This window comes from Nothoprocta perdicaria, unplaced genomic scaffold (genome assembly GCF_003342845.1).
Source record: "Nothoprocta perdicaria isolate Ctin4 unplaced genomic scaffold, notPer1 scaffold_3, whole genome shotgun sequence".
In the NCBI taxonomy this organism is placed as follows: Eukaryota; Metazoa; Chordata; class Aves; order Tinamiformes; family Tinamidae; genus Nothoprocta; species Nothoprocta perdicaria.
The window spans coordinates 5,042,066-5,058,519 of NW_020455532.1; the positions used below are offsets into that span (position 1 = coordinate 5,042,066).

Consider the following 16,454-nt stretch of genomic DNA (forward strand, 5'->3'; position numbering starts at 1 on the left):
CGGCCCCGGGCGCTTCCCGCAAGCTGCGCGGCCRGGCGCCCCGCCGCCCGCGGGGCTGCTCACCGACTGCAGGAAGCGCAGCGTCCCCACGTAGTCGCGCTCCGTGCTGAGGATCTCGTTGAGGACGCAGAGCCGCAGGCGCAGCTGGCGGTCCGTGTCCTTGGGGCAGCCGGAGGGCTCCGCGCCCGCGGGGGCGCCCGGCGGTGGCGGCGGCAGCTGCGGCGCCTCCATGGTGGCGGCCGCTGGGCGAGCGCGCCCGTTCCGCTTYCCCTCGGCCGCCTCAGGAGCCCCCCATAGCCGCGCGGCGCCGGGCAACGACCCCCGCGCCGGCCCTGCCTGGCCCGCGGCGCTACAGGGGCGGGAGGGCAGCCCGGCGGCGGGACATGCCGGCGGAGCAACACAAGGAGCGGGTGCGCGGCAGCCCGCGCGGCGCTCAATGAAGAGGGGAAGGGAAGCCCCGGCGGGCGGGGGCGGGCGCCTGGGCGGAGCGGCCGCGGCGGGGACCGGCCCATGGCGGCGCGGGCGGCGCTGAGGCGACGCGCTGCCCCTCGCGTTGCCCCTCGCGCTCGCACCCGCCGGGAACTCCGGCCTCACTCACGGGCCTCGGACTCACACACGTGGAGACACTCACTGTCCTCACACACCCTCCTCACTCACTGTCCTCACACACCCTCCTCACWCRCTGTCCTTGCACTCACACACGTGGGAGACACTTAACCGTCCTCAGATACTGTCCTCACACACCGACCTCACTCACGGGCCTCACTCATCATCCTCGCACACCATCCTCACACTCACACACATGGGAGATGCTCACTGTCCTCACACACTGTCCTCACACTTCGTCCTCGCATACTGACCTCATACACCGTCCGTGTAGTCACACACGCCAGAGACACCATCCTCACACASCGTCTTTATACACTATCCTTGTGCTCACACACATTGCACAAATCATCCTCACACATTGTCCTTGTGCTCACACACATGGGAGACACTCACCACGCTTACACACAGTCCTTGTACTCACACACATAGGAGACACCRTCCTTACACCATCCTTGCACTCACACGAACAGGACACACACRCTACCCTCACACTCTCACGTATAGCCCACGCGGGACACACACACTGTTTTCACACTCACAAACACTGTATTCACAATCTGTCCTCACACACAAGGGTCTTGCAGACCACACTCACACTCTCCCTCACTCCACCGCACTCACACATAACACCCTCACACACCTCACTCGCACTCAAGCACACCACACACACACTCACACACCATACTCACCCTCACACATGCCACACACGAGCCATACACTCGCACAAGGTCCACACACACCCTGGAACATCCCCTCACACATGGAGACTACTCACATAAACATTGCATTGCTGTGAAGCAAAAATACTGATTTTTTTTGAGTTGGTCGTGCTGGCTCCTATACAATAGCATGAGGGTGGAGGTGATGAGGTGACTGCGTGTAGGGAGGGGGTCCTGCAGAGCAGTGTTGCTCTTCCAGGTGTGCAAGAGCTCCAAGAAGACTTGAATACAGTTGCAGTTGCYCAAACTTCTCCAGCTCGCCCCAGCAGYGGTGCAGCCCCTTGGAAGAGCAGGARCAGGAGGGGAGCTTTGGGTTGGCCTTGCTCAGCAGACACCRTCCCAACCACCCACATTTCATGGTACACTGTGATATTTCTGATGCCCATCTGTGAGGATGGACACCCTGACTCCAAGCTGGTCCGAAATCTGACTGCTCAAAATGGAAATAAAACCATGGGAAAGCCCTTGTCTTTCTAAATGTAGGAGGTGCAGGAGGAGAGCTGGGAGACAAGGGGAATGATCAGGAGATAATTCTGGGTTTTTGCAGGCCTGAGTGGTCTGAGGAGCACAACATAGTAGGGAACCATGGTCTTCAAAACAGTTTAGATCAGATACTGAGTTACTTATTGATTCTTCAAGCTGATCTAACATTTTCTTTTCCTCTAAAAGTCACCACTACATTTGCTTTTATACAGCAATTATGTTTCTAGTGATCTCTATTTAAATAACATTTTTCTGCTCAGGACAAGTGATCGGACTCTATTCCTGAAGGAGCAGAGGAGTTAATAACAGTATTCCTCTGCTAGGAGACATCAGCATCACCTTGTGGCTAAATCAGAAAGCTGGTAGCTTCCAAGTTGCTCCCCTGCTAACTCAGCCTCAGAAGTCTCCTCACAGTCTCCTTGCCCTTTAGCAGATGTGAGACGGGAATCAGTCGCTGTGACCTGAGCAGTGCTGGAATTGTCATGCAGTGCTGGTGCCTTTTTGTTGACACTGCATGACACAGGTTGCTTCAAAATACTTTTCTGGCTTTACTGTCCATGTCTGAAGCATTATCATGTAGGGGTAGTTAAAGGGATGCTACTTGTGACTGCAAAGCTCAACATGCAAATACAAACTTTTACATTCGCACCAAAGGAGAATGCTCCATGATTTTAGAAGGGTTTTCTCTTAGCTGTAGGAAAATTAATTAGGGTAAAGATTTTTATAATTATTATTTTTAATTGCAGTTTACTTCTTTCTAAGTTCTCTCAGATACACACATCCTTGTTTAATTCTTGATTAAGMCTGGTTATTTTAGTAGTAGCATAGCTTTTCAATTCAATGGCAAAAATCTGTAATCTTGTTTTCTTTTTGTTTGTTTTTCATCTTTTATATTTTAGAAAAGGAAGTAGTTTACCACTAATGTTCATTTTTGAAGAGTTTACTGACAGTATTTTTTTCAAGTTGGTACTTCAAAAGCAAACAAAGTATGCTGCTGCTTTGTAAAGCAATCAGGGAGTCAATTATCAGCACTGTGACATATCAATTACCATGAAATTCACCATCTTTCCTGAGGCTGTAATTAATTTGCATGTGCTTGCMAGTTCTTTGGGATGGTTTTATTTGTACATTGTCTACCACAGTAGCATGGAGGTGGTGATTTCGTCTCTACATGYTATCACAGTACCAAAGAACACAGTAACCAGCTATGCATGTGTCTGCATACTGGCTGCATTCTCCTGCATAGGACAAAACATTATTCRCTGTTGGCCTGGGAAGTTCCTGCTGAAAGCTCTAGAAAAACCCCAGAAAGTTGAGCAGGATGTGATTGGGACCCTCATTGCTATAAGAGTTAGGAACCCAGAATAACTATAAAATCTGTTAGTTTATAATGAGATTATGCCCTACTGGGATATAATCTGACCCTAAAGGGTTATAATCTAAGTAAAAAGGCTACAGGAAGGAAGAGCTGATGCACTGGCCACCTGTATCTTCCTCATTGTTTTTTAAAACTCCCTTAACCACTATTCAGAAAGCAATATCTGTTCATCAGCCTTCCCAAAACGTATTCTGTGGTATTGCCTGTTGTTCCAGGATCTGGCCAAGGGTTTACTGAAGTTAACAATTACTTTTTTTCTGTTGAATTGAGCAGATTTTGAGTGAAATCCTTATGTCTGGGTTTAGCAAAAAATGCCACTCGTGCTTACTTTCAAAGTGGCTTGATGACAAAGGCAGATGCTCAGTGCGTTAAGCATTCTACATGACCCTTAGTCTGTTTATAAGAACTAATCCCATGCATTTATTTATTTATTTGTGGTGCTAAATAAAATCCAGCCTCACATACTTTGATTTATGAAAATGTTTGTACAGCTTTTCAGTGGAATTTATTACCCCACAATTTCACAGTTTATTGAACCTCTCTGTGATGAACAGCATGTGGATAAGAATAKAGAATTTGGCAGCAGTGTGCTTCTAAAAGGCAGTATATATGAATATTATTTTCCTCTAAGGATCTGCACTGGATCTTTTAGCCTGTGTGTTTGTTTTGCTTATTGCTCTGTTAAAGGACTCACTGCATTACAGGTCTCTGTATGTTACAGTAAAAGGTGGTTTCCTTGGATTGCGAATGGTGAATGGGTCTCCAAGTCTATATGAGCCAATCGTGAGGAAAGCTAAAATATGGGTAGAAAAGCTTACTTTATTTGGAGATGAGTATGATCTGATGCTACCATTTGGAGCACCAGTCACATTTAGAAAAGATAATGTCTGTAGAAACATCTTCTCTAAAGTTAATTCTAGTGCTACTCCCATTTTGGTTGCATTAACTTTTGTTGTTGTTTTTTGTTCCTCAGGGCAGTTTTGGCACTCAGAGTATGTGACACACCTGACTTGAAGCAGTTTAAGGACACATTTAAACTTTTGCCTTTCCCAAGATCTTTTGGCAAGAGGTTCCAATGGCTGAATGATGTATTATATGAAAATCAATTATTTTGGTTTAAACTTGATAATTTACTTGACTGTACCTTAGCTTTAGTACTGTAAGAAATAGTGTCTAACCGCTGGTTATGCACCTCTCACTCACCAGTTAAGATTTTGCAGACTTTTTGTATATTCCTCCTCACTTCTCTTAGATCAAAGTGAGATGCTCAGATCTGTTATTCTTCTCTCACACTGAAGCCATTCCATATAGCTGACTGCCTTTATTGCCCATCTCTATACATATGGTAGTTCTAATGCATCATTTTAGATGCTAGTAATGGCTTTGTGCAATGTTGGATGTAGGTGTGCCAGGATTTTTGTTCAGTGGTACCAYGGTTTTGTTTCCATACAGGTTCTCACACTGCTTGCTTTTATGACTGCTGCTGAGCAGAGAATAAGCCCTGACTCCAAGAACTGTGTATGGAAAGGCAGTAGCTAATTACAAAATCACAGTTGTATCTGTAGATATTCAGGGTAATTTCAGAAACTTCAGATAAAATAATGTAGTTAGTAGAGATTTCCACCAATGTAATTGAAATCACATTCTGGCCTGTGTACAGAGGACACAAATAACCTTTCACCTACCCCTATATAATTCATCACAGCTTCCTCATTGCACTAAAGCCACTGATGATTTATTCTAGCTAAGAATTAATCCCTTTGATTTCTACAGATGATTTATCTTCAAGCAAGATATATAGAGGTAGTTTGCAATGAGCTTTGCAGAAATAATTTCTCAGGTTCTCACTCGCCAGGAACCTAGGCTGCTAGTGGAGCATTTGCATTTCCTTTTTTAACATCAGCATAAAAATAATTTTAAAAGAAAAATGCTCAGGAAACTTGACTGCAAAATGACATAGAACAAATATAGAGAGGCTAAGAATGAGCTCAGAGAACAAAGAAACAGAATTGCTAGTCAAGGTTGGGTGGAATTCTTTCTATTTGATAAGACGATAMTATTCTACATTCAGTTAAATTCTGAAAGCACTTAATTAGCTCACAGTGTGTGGAAAAAGGAGATAAGTTTTAGTGAATTGATTTGAAAATGGGGAAACTGAGGAATAGGCGGTGTCACTGTGTGAAAAACTGGATCTCAGGAGTTGTCAGTTCTGGCTTGCCCATGGACGCCCCCGCCAAAGGGGTGCCCATAATCGTCTCCCAGGTTCCCAGCCAGCAGCGAACACTGCACAGCTGCAGTGGGGCCTGCAGCCGGCGCCGCTTCGGCGGCTTTTGTCAACCCAGTGTTTGGAAAACCCTAATAATCCCAGAGAAAAAAGTTCTCACAACTGCACAGCGAAGAGGTTCCAGGATTTGCAAAGACAGAGGGAGATACTTTAAAGTGCATCACCTCTTTTCATTCTACTGCCYGATTCACCCCTTTTGTCATATTTCCCCTCTTTCGCTCTTCTCCAATCATACCCACCTACTTTAAACTAATCACGTACTAAAAAGTCTATAATTAGATTTTTGTGATGCTCTTTCCTAACATAATCTTTGATTATTTAATTAAGGGTTCTCACTGGGCTCTTGAAATGAGAAAAGAGTTTTTTGGTTTAATTAATCAAAAGGTCTTGCTCAATTCAGGGTATTTTTAAACAGTTTTGCTTTCAGTAAAGTATAAAAAGCACCTTTATTATTCATGACTTGCATGTTCTATGATGTCATGCTCTTTACCCTCTAAAGGCAATAATAAAGAAACAACAGTGTCTCCAGTGACATGGGGCTTAGGTACTCGCATCTAAAGCACTTAAACCAGGGCTGGGGAGGATAATTGCAATGAACTGCAGAATGCCTGAGATAGGGTGATTTTTGTATCTTGCAGCTGGCATCTTGCAAACTGTAAATTTGCCAGATTTTGCTGAAATRGTTAATAAAACTGGTGATATTCCAGGTATTTTTTTTCCCCATATGAAACTGYTTACATGTTTGTAGTTCCTTACATTTTTGCTGACAAATTAACATTTTCTTATGAAATTTATTGTTTTGGAGGGATATTAAAGGAGGCTGCTGGAAGTTTTGCAGCTCGTGTTGCAAGTAATAATTTGCCCTGAGCTAACACAACCAGGCAAGTCACACATGTGACTTTTTTCACACACATTTTTTTCTCTCTAAGTAGATGAACCAAAAATTAACATCAATGATGGTGCTTATTTTTCTTTATAAATTCCTTCTCCTTAAGTGCATTTGTCTCTTGTTATTCCCAACTGTTTATTCCCATCAGTTTATTTTTAAGGAAAAGCCACGTATCTTTATGACAGCACAACCAGCGAGTGTAAAAAAGCAATGAAGAGGTAGGAACCAGAGTTACACAACTGATTTTTTTTTTTTTTTTTTTTTTTAAGTAGAGTCAAAAAAAAAAAAAAGAAAAAGTCTTTCTCATGGTGTGGAGATCTGATGATCAGTGAAACATTATTTTATTAGGTAAATGAAAACAACCTGCTCTCCATCAGGCATTCAGCTGCCTGTCTTTTTTGCTCCAGTTTTATTTTCTGCCTTTTCCCAAGTGCCTGAGTGGGTTTGATGATGGGGATTCTGATTTGGAGGGCTAGGGACTGGCAGTAGCGGAGCAGCTTTCAGCTGCAGCATGTGTTGAAGAGGATCGCTGCGAATGGATGCCTCATTCATACGCTTAAGTTCAGATCATGCTTAAGCGATGGACTAAACTGGCCCCTAATCCCCATCATGGTGTAAAGAAGAGGATCAAGGCCCCACACGACATGTGGTGCTGCGTCAGCTGCTACTCTGACATTCAACGCTTCATGCTCATTTGAACAGAGCTCTAATTTCTGTTCTTTATTGTCTCCACCTGCACTTTTGTTTTTTCCCTACCCCTAAAATCAGTATTTTTTAACAAGAGGGAACCTTAAGAACCTGCTATACTTTTGTGAGAAGATATGTGAACCCTTCTCCACTAAATGCTATCAATAGGGAAGTTCCATGTTTGATAACCAAAAATCTTTTTCTAAGGATGGACTGAGACAGTTAGATATGATATCACATTAGTACAAAATGGACAGCTTTAATATGTATTTTTTTCATTTACAGATACCCTGGTCRTCTTGTACCGGGTTAAAACTCTCTTCATGATCCGCAGCACACATGTTTATATTCATAAGGCTGAAGTCACGTAATTGGGAAAAAATTAGTGCTGTATGTAGCTTAGGCTGTGGTTTCATGATTGGACTTAGGCCAATCTACATATGGGCTACACTTTCCCCCCTTCCTCCATGGCTACGTGTTTTCAGCACCTTCTTGTGACCATGTGGTGGTTGGGATCAAGAACGGATGAGCTGATCCAGCTAAAAATTCCCTGGAAGACAAACAAACAAAAGCTGCTTTTTTGCCCAGATTTGCTCCCTCCCTGCCTGGCTCGGTGCAACATCCAGGAGCCCGTGGCGCGGAAGGAGGTGACAGGCCTGGTGGCGAGAGCAGGGGGAACGGATGAGGCTGCCCCTGCCCACAGCAACCCACCTGCGGAGCAGTTCAGACCCGCTTGGGCAGCCGTGGCCTGGCACTGCTGCGTGCACCGGTGCTGCACGTGCGTCCTGAGCCGCAGCCTCTCGCTCCAGGTCGGGGCTTGGGTGCTGAGTTCACAGTGCAGGAGTAAAGACCCTGGGGAAACCTCACCCTGCTCGCCAGAGTGCTGAGTGACCCCAGCAGTCCCACCAGAGAACGGGAATCAGACCTTTCTTATTGATAGTATCACAAAGGCCCTTTTTTTTTTTCTCTTGCAGATCTTGTGCAGAAACACTAAAAGTTGGTGCAGAAACACCAGAAGTTGGTGTAGTAATAAAACGACTGCGAAAATGACAGAATCACCCATGACATCACCCAGCCCCGTCAGCTGACGCGCAGTGTCAGTGCTGCCCAAGTCATAACAGGAAGGCCACGATGGCAGATTAAAGTTAGGAGGAGGCCCGTGCGTTTCGCCACGGAAGACAGAACTTCATATAAACACTAAGGGTCGAGGACACGGCGCACAAAAGGCGTTAGACTAAAGATGGAAGGAAACAACACAGGTCTGTTTTTCTTGTAGCTTTTTTTCGGCAAGCAAGTTGTGTTGTTTTACACACAGCAAATGTGTCAGACACAACTCTCTTGCTTTCAGAAGCCTGGAGAAATTCTTTGCTTTGAGAAACCCTTTATGGTTTYCATCTCCAGGCAGGAGGAGAACATCTTTAGAAGAACACAGAGAGCTGCCTCATTTGAAAAGCTGACCCTTAGAGCCYGGTTTCTGCTCCGTATTCATCAAGTCACAGTGAGAAAGAATGACAAATAATCCAGCTGAAGTCACTGGCACTATCATCTGCATAAGGGTGGATGGGGCAGGACACACAGTATATCTGAGTCTCCACATTTTAATGACCTCTAATAAGCAAATTTCGTTTCCACTCTACTGGCTGAACAAATTACGGAACCATTTCGGTTTCCAGCTGAGCGTGCTTACTAGTAATGCCAGAGCAGGGCAGTTTACAGCTTCTTTTCTCTATGTTGGTACAACATATAGCAATTTTTCTTAAGGAAGTTCCATTAAAATAGTAGCTGAGATTTAAGCAAGAGTACAGAAATACAGGGTGAAACTAGAGTGCTAAAAGGTAATTTTTATGACGAAGGTCCAAAGAGCCAGCGTGATGAGACAGAGACATTCGAGAAGGTCACGCCTGCCCACAGCACTGCAGTGACAGCAGGGCAGAAAAGAGATGTGGGAGTTTATAAACCCAACCAGAGCCAGTTCCCTATTCCCTCCTCTTCTGCACACAAGCTTCATGAGACTAAATATGACCAGCAAAAAAAAAAAGAAATAGATAGTGACAAGACCAACATACCTGGGAAACAATGGAAGTAGAAAGAAAATTAAATTTAAATGAAGTCAGGGAGGCCAGAGAGCTCCCCGACCTTCTGTTGCATTTCACATGTCAATTCTGGTGCAGGAGGAAGAAGATGCAAGTGGTGAAACCAAAACAAGACTCCTTTTGTTTGGGTGAAGGTTCCTCTAAAGAATACCTAGCAGCAAAGGAAGAATAAATGAATACAGTAATGAGCAGAGAGAGGAAGCCTTTCCTGCTGAGAGGAAAGGAAGCAAGTCTTCTTAAATCTGAATCAAGGAGCCAAGAAACTGTCTTGAATGGGTTTTGTCAAGAACACACAGAGGTCTGCAAATGAATGAGTAAAATCCATACTGCACAGTAAAAGCCCGGGCCATTTCCAGTGACTTTGTAAGGCTCTAACAAGAAATGAAGTGATATAAAGATTAGCTGAAAGGTCAGGGACGGTGTCATTTGCCAATTTGATTCCTGAGGCTGTTAAAAGCTCTCTCTGGGGCTGGAGTCGCCCCACTGGTAAGCAGTGCACGGGCTGTCTATCAGAGGTGGAAAGCAATTGCTAAAAYCTTGCAGGTCTGCGAGCATTCTTCAGTTCCTTCCAGGCTAAGAAATTCTGATGTGATGTTATCCTGTACCCAAGATCTTCAGTAGAGCTGGATTCTATTTCATTTATTTTCACTGAATACTAAGGTTTTGTTAGCAAAATCAGAATAATTAAAACATTTCCTACCCCAAAGGCAAAATACAATGCAAAAGAGGCTTCTCTATGCACAAAATAGAATGTGTAMCAAGTCGGTCTTATGGAATTTAAATACATGCAAATCTAAGTAGCACATGCTTGCGTGGCAAATAAAGTCTCATTATCACCTCTCAGACAGGAAGGATTGTGAGCGAGTGATTATCCAGCCCTGGGTCTTCCACCTCGCAAGCACTTCGGCGTGTGGGAGCTACTCAGTTTCGTTCCTCTTTCCACTCAATTAGACTTCCCGCTCTGCAGACAAAAGCAGTGATGGGCAAAAGTATTTTCCCCATCTGTTCTCTTGCTCTGCCTACTATTTTTTATTAAAAACATAATTAAAAATTAATTTAGAGATAATATATTTAAAATCTATTTAAAAAAAATATATTAAAAGACAGTGATATGTCCTGATGTCTTTATGAGCAAAAAAAAAAAGGCAGAAAATAATTTTGACTGGCTTAGAAGTGTGTCAATCTCCCACAGTCCGTATATTGCTCTTATGCTTTGTGAATTACTGCAAGATGCAGCACAGCTGCRCAGCGATACAGGGCCAGCTTCCGAGACCTCGCTTTGGGGCTAATCGTTGCATTAGTGCAAGGCTCTATGTGCCTAATTACAGACGCAGTCGCACTAATTGATCTAAGATGGCACTGTATAAATACAGTCATATTCTCTCTTCCACCAAATGGTTGACTCCTCACATCACGACGTTGCCCCGTGCTATTTGGATGCACTKTCCTTTTCTCAAGTTACAAGTCTTTCCCTGGTAGGAATGGAAGCGGCGTGTCGGGCACTGCCTGTAAGTTGGTCAGAAAGASGCAGAAGGTCCCAGGGCTGGATTTAAAGGAAACTCCCGGAATGAGAAAGAGAGAATTACATATAACCCTCATGATGAAATGTCTTGCTACCACCACCTGGATTCTCAGTTAAATACCTGCTTGATAATTTGTTTTGCTAATCCTTCAATTACCTTAATTATAGTGTTAGCAACAGGAGAAGTCTTTACCAAACCCCAAATTTATTGACTTTGGGACATGCAATATTGAACTGGTAAAAATCCAGAGGGCTGAGACAGTGAATCACTTGTGGAGTCCCCTGGGAAATCTGCTAATACATTAGTGGGCAGCAGAGAACACAGCAAGAAGCCAAGCAGAATAAAGAGAATCACTCCCCATGGAAATGATTAAAAATGGGCAGCAACAGGGAAAATAAGACCTATAATTCTGCTAACGCTGGGCTGGGAACAGAGCTACTGCACAGAGCAGTGGTGTTTCCCCCAGATTTTTTCTGTCCATTCTGCATCTTCTCTGGGGTGAAGTTTCCTTCCTAAAGTAAAACGCTCAGCACTATGGCAGTGCGGGGAGCGGGATGAAGTTAGTCCCGTCAGTCAGCGAGGAGCACCTGGCCTCTGGGCAGGCATCCAGGGAAGCTTCTTGCCAAGGAAGTAGCTTACACAAACTGTGAACTGCGTCCACCTGTTAGGCATTGTAAGCACTTGATTTATGTTTTGTGCTACAGATCTATTTGCTACAACTAGCTTTTTATATCAGCCTGATAGCAATCCTGGTGACTGGTGCTGTATTCCCTCCCAAGCGCATACATGCGGAGACGTCTGGGCTTTCCCTGTTTGTCTGTTTGGTTTGCTCTGACAGACTTGCTTCTCTTGTATGTCTCCAACCATGAACACACACCATGCAGCTAGATTCTGCAGGTAGCCTGGGGCTGGATTCAGTGGTAATGTTGAACWAGTCTGTATTGCTTTAAATTAGTCAAAGAACTTGTATTCTCCCCTTAGAAAAAAGCAAAACCTTGAGAGCAGTTCTGAGCGATGCCAAAACTCTTCTTGTTCCAGTGCAGTCAGACACAGGCTCTCAGTTCAGTGTGACCAGAGGCCGCTTTGCTGAGTGTGCTGAATTTGACATCAGAACTATGCGAACTGCAAGACCAAGGCACTATATTTACACCACAGACCATGTGCTGGAAAGCCCGGGTGCATTTGGTGCTCTGGTAAAAGAGGCACATGTCAAACTTAATGTAGCCTAACCCATTTTTACTCTAGTTTATTGTACAGGCAGGGATTTATCAGGAGGGCAAAAGGGCTCCATTAACACCAGCCCACTTGTTAACCATCAATCAGAAACAACTCTAGACATGTAATGGGCAGAGCTCTCAGGCTCTACCAACTTAATCGTGGTGGTGACTACTCAAGCTTCAACAGGCCAACTTCATGGTCACATTTTGCCATTTCTGGTTTTATTCAGGAAGATTGTAAAACAGAGACATTATATTTATGTGCACCTATGTATAAACGCAGCGTATTCACAGGGCCGTACCTAGCAGTTCAATTACCTGCTTGCAGGCTCTGTAAGTTTAAAGGCTGCTTGTCATTTTTCCCTTTTCCAAAGTGATAAATGGTCCTTGGCTAAGAAAAAAGGTTTGCAGCTCCCTTGAACTGCTTGTTCTGGAAGTTGCACAGAGGTTGATCTCTCYGCTTGGAACCACAACATTGTCCTACCTGTCCCAGCCGTTAAAAAATCAATGTGTTTCCTGTTTTCCCATTGAATTGCAGTAGTTAGAAGAATGGTGGAAGGAATGCGATCACTGCATTATGTGATCTCTGGATGAAATTGTTCTAATTCAGTCTCACTGGTTAGAGCTATTTTGAGTGGCATTCTGGTCTGAAACAAGCAATTTCTAGGCTTGGCTTCACATATCCTGTCATTGAGGATATGCCACTACTGCTTTACAAAAATAACTGTGATTTCTGAGAGCAGAAACTGATACGTACAATAATGTTAAAGAAGGAAGAGGTTCGCATTTTATTTTCTGCACTCTGTATTTTTTAATGAACTAATTTGCAGGCTGCTGAAGAAGCTGCAGGTTCTTTCGTGCATAATTCACAGTATGAGGTAGAGGAGGGCTCGGTCACACAAAACAGGGACCTGTTTTTATTCTCTGTTTCCCTGCTTAATCTGGAGTAAAAAAATGTGTAGATTGACCCTCAGTGTGAGGTTGTGTCCCACGGAAAACACACCCAAAGCACTAGAAGCTGAAACAAGCAAGTTACAGGCYGGGCAATTACGTACAGAGATGAGCCATAATCAGTATCATCCGAGCCATCTTATCAGCGAGTTTGGYGGTTTCAGACAGAACGCGAAGCAGATCTAAAGCAGCCCCGGCCCCAGCGCACGTGCGGCCGCGCTCTCAGTCCTGCCCCGACTGTGGGCGCCCTGCCGCAGCGGCCTGGCCAGGGCTGCGTCGYGCTGAGGCGGGGTCCTCTCGAGGGCTGGGGCCCTCCCTGCATCCAGGGTAGCTGCGCTGCTCCTTCTAGCTCTCCTCGGCCAGCTGAACTTCGAGTAAAGCATTGGGTCTTGTAGCCGATGCAGGAAAAAACAGAATCACAGAATGGCTGAGGTTGGAAGGGACCTCTAGAGATCACCTAGTCCAACCCTTCTGTTCCAGCAGGGACACCCAGAGCACATGGCACAGGGTGGCATCCAGACGGGTTTGGAGACCTCCAGAGAAGGAGACTCCACMACCGCCTTGGASAGCCTGTTCCAGGACTCTGTCTCCCTCACAGGAAAGAAGTTCTTCCTCACATGGAGATGGAAGTTCCTGTGTTTCAATTTGTACCCATTACCCCTTGTCCTGTCACTGGCCACCACTGAGAAGAGTTTGGCTGCATTCTCCCTACATTGTCCCCTGAGGTACTTAGACATATTGATCAGATCTCCTTTCAGTCTTTTCCAGGCTAAACAGGCCCTGCTCACTTAGTCTTTCCTCACACGATATGTGCTCCAGTTGCTGGGAATATTAGTGAGATCCCCAGAAGACTTCTGCTTTTTCAGCTTCTGAATATGCACAGCAAGATTACAGGGGATTTCACTGCTTGTGAAAGCAGCAGACATTATTTTCTTGTAACCATGGATGTTTTTCTGCTCAAACCTCACAGCTCTAAGAGACTAACACTGGGACCCCTGGACTGTGGCCTCCTCACAGAGCAACAGCAGGTGAAAATCAGRTTATTTGAGGCTTTCCCCATCTAAYTGACCACAGCGAAGGGCACAGTGACATGAAGTCATTAATCTCCAAATACTTTGGTTATGTTTCAGTTTTGTGCAAGCTGCTGTAGAAAGGAAGTAATGTTTCCATTTTTTTCTCTCTCATTCCTTCCACTTGTTATCACTTATTATAAMAAAATGACTTAACTGTGTGCTTTTGCTAAATGTATTTCTAAATTTCCGGTTATTTTACCTCGGAATAATTCCCAGCATTATCCCATGGTATATTTTGATTTACATGTGCCATCTCCATAGCAGCAAATTATTTACAYGCCCCTCTGAAAATCTTTTTTTTCTTATGTGCTGACATAAGCATCACTGAAAACAACTCCATTGGTTTTAAATTACTGGGTGGATACAAGACTCTGGTCAATTCTGGAGCTAAAATGCAGGCTGATTAGATTAGCGCCCTATAGACACCATCCAGTATACGCAGGTTTGAGGTAATGTAGCTCTRTCTTTGGCCTCGTTTGCTGTGATTTCCATGCCATGTAATGGGGACAGGGCCGCGCTGCTGCCGCATGCGTCCCCGCCGTGATCAGCATCACAGATACAGCTGCTGTTGACGCTCTTGTCCTAATTTCCTTGTGTGCAATGGGGGGACAGGTTCTTGAAGCAGCTCCTCCTCTTCCTCCTCCTCGGAGACCCTAGATAGCTCAGGATTTCAGAGGAATCCTTCCCTCTCTTCCCACGCTGTCTTACATTGGTTCTCCACCACCTGCAGTCACAGACGTGCTGGAGGTGCCTTGCTTAGTCGGGGGCACAGACAACCCTCCCACCTGGCAGAGTGCTTGTGCTTGGCTGAATGGGTGCTCGACCCACCTAGTTTTTAACAGCATAAATAAATAGAGGGTGTGTGTGRCACGTGCCCACCCTGAGCCCGAGCGGGAGGAGCGGGAGCGCCTGGAGCAGGAAAACGCCACTGGTGACACCAGCATTGAGAGGGGCCGCAGCTTACGGGCACCCTTTCCTCAGCCGCTCATCTTATATGTGGGATAATTAACACATCCCTCTCAATACTTTCTCATTTATATCACATTGAAGCAAAATCAAACTCCTGTTGAAAAATTCCCAGAGGATAGAGAGGCTTAAAATATTTGTCAATGCTTAAAATGAACTGCCAGATAATTCTTAATTAGTAGTCATATAAATAGTTCCTGAATGTCATCAGAAACATTTAAAATACAACCCAGCACATCAGCATGACCAATGTATTAGTCATATGTGATTTATCTATGAAAAGTGACTTTGCTAATAACATCAATGGAATATATTGCTCTTGTCACCTCTGGTGGGCAGCAAGTACCTTGCAGCCTGAATGACAATGCAAACTGAGGAGGGGACAGAAAGTCGGTGTTTTGCTTGAAGATTTTCAAAAGAGAAAATAAAATAAAATAAAATAAAATAAAATAAAATAAAATAAAATAAAATAAAATAAATCAAAGCAAAACAAAGNAAAAAAAAAAAAAAAAAACCAACACAACTGTTTCTTTGCAGATTAGTTGAAAGGAGGAGCTAGAAGGAGAAGGAGAGAACCTGAATGGAGTGAACTCTTCAGGTCTGTGAGGACAGGATCTGCTGCTGAAGTAGGCAGGAACTGAGCAGTAGGTATGAACTGAGACATCCACAGGCTGGGAGGGTCTGGCAGCACAGCTGGTGCTGACAAATAAAACCCAAATCTTCAGGGTCTGTTTCATGTAATGRTCTGCTGTGGCAGGTGTCTGTCTGCTCAACGTGAGAGCAGTTGTTGCCAGAGAAGCAGATGCGACACGGAGCTGCCGGGTATCTCCTGGCCCAAGGCTGACAGCAGCCTCTTCCCYGCTCTAGCAGACAACATCTTGTGTTGCACGGTGATGCGTGCGACTAAAAGCCATTATTTGCACTTTAGTGATCAGGCGATGTGATTCCTTTCTTGTGCTGCACCTCCAAGCAGCACTTCTTGCAAAGGCAGGAGGTGCATCTGCCTTTTGGAGCTAGGCTTTTGGCGCCCTCGAGTGGAAATATGTTTAAACAAGAGCTATTTGTAGCTGTTGTTTAGCTATTTGTACAGACTAGACAAATGAGCACATCCAAAATGAAATCAATATAACACACCTTCAACAATATCAATGTAACACTTTACTCAACAAGTTTGAGTAAAACTGTGCATGGACGGGAAAGTCTGATTGGGCTACAGCCCTGTGCATTTGCCCTGAGTGTAAATGAGACAAAAATGAAAAAAAAAGGTCTTTAGGAAGTGCCATGAGAATGAGCTTGCACTGGTGCATTTCTCAGCTGTGAATTTTCATAAAAATCAGTCTTAGGCAATGGAGCATCCCATCAGTTGTCAGGCAGTTAACTATTTTTCTGGGGAAAAAAAAAAAAGTTGGATATATTGCTATCAAATGTATAACATCATAGGACAGGCAGTTCCAATATGACTAAAAGTTTTCTTTACATTTGATAATTATAGCTGATTGTTTCAGTCAAGAGAAATCAATTGGTGTGATATGCTAAACCCCACTGCAGAAATTTGAACTCCAAGATATCAATTTAATGCTGC

General features: G+C 44.4%; 1 protein-coding gene across 1 annotated transcript in view; it reads right to left on the bottom strand.

Moving 5' to 3' along the window:
• Positions 1–231, bottom strand: part of PREX1 (phosphatidylinositol-3,4,5-trisphosphate dependent Rac exchange factor 1) — a 137,033-nt gene extending 136,802 nt beyond the window's left edge. Inside the window, exon 1 of the mRNA XM_026042018.1 lies at positions 64–231. Within this exon, the coding sequence (XP_025897803.1) occupies positions 64–231 (168 nt within the window). The remainder of the gene's footprint in view (positions 1–63) is intronic.
• Between the last annotated feature and the right edge of the window lie 16,223 nt (positions 232–16,454).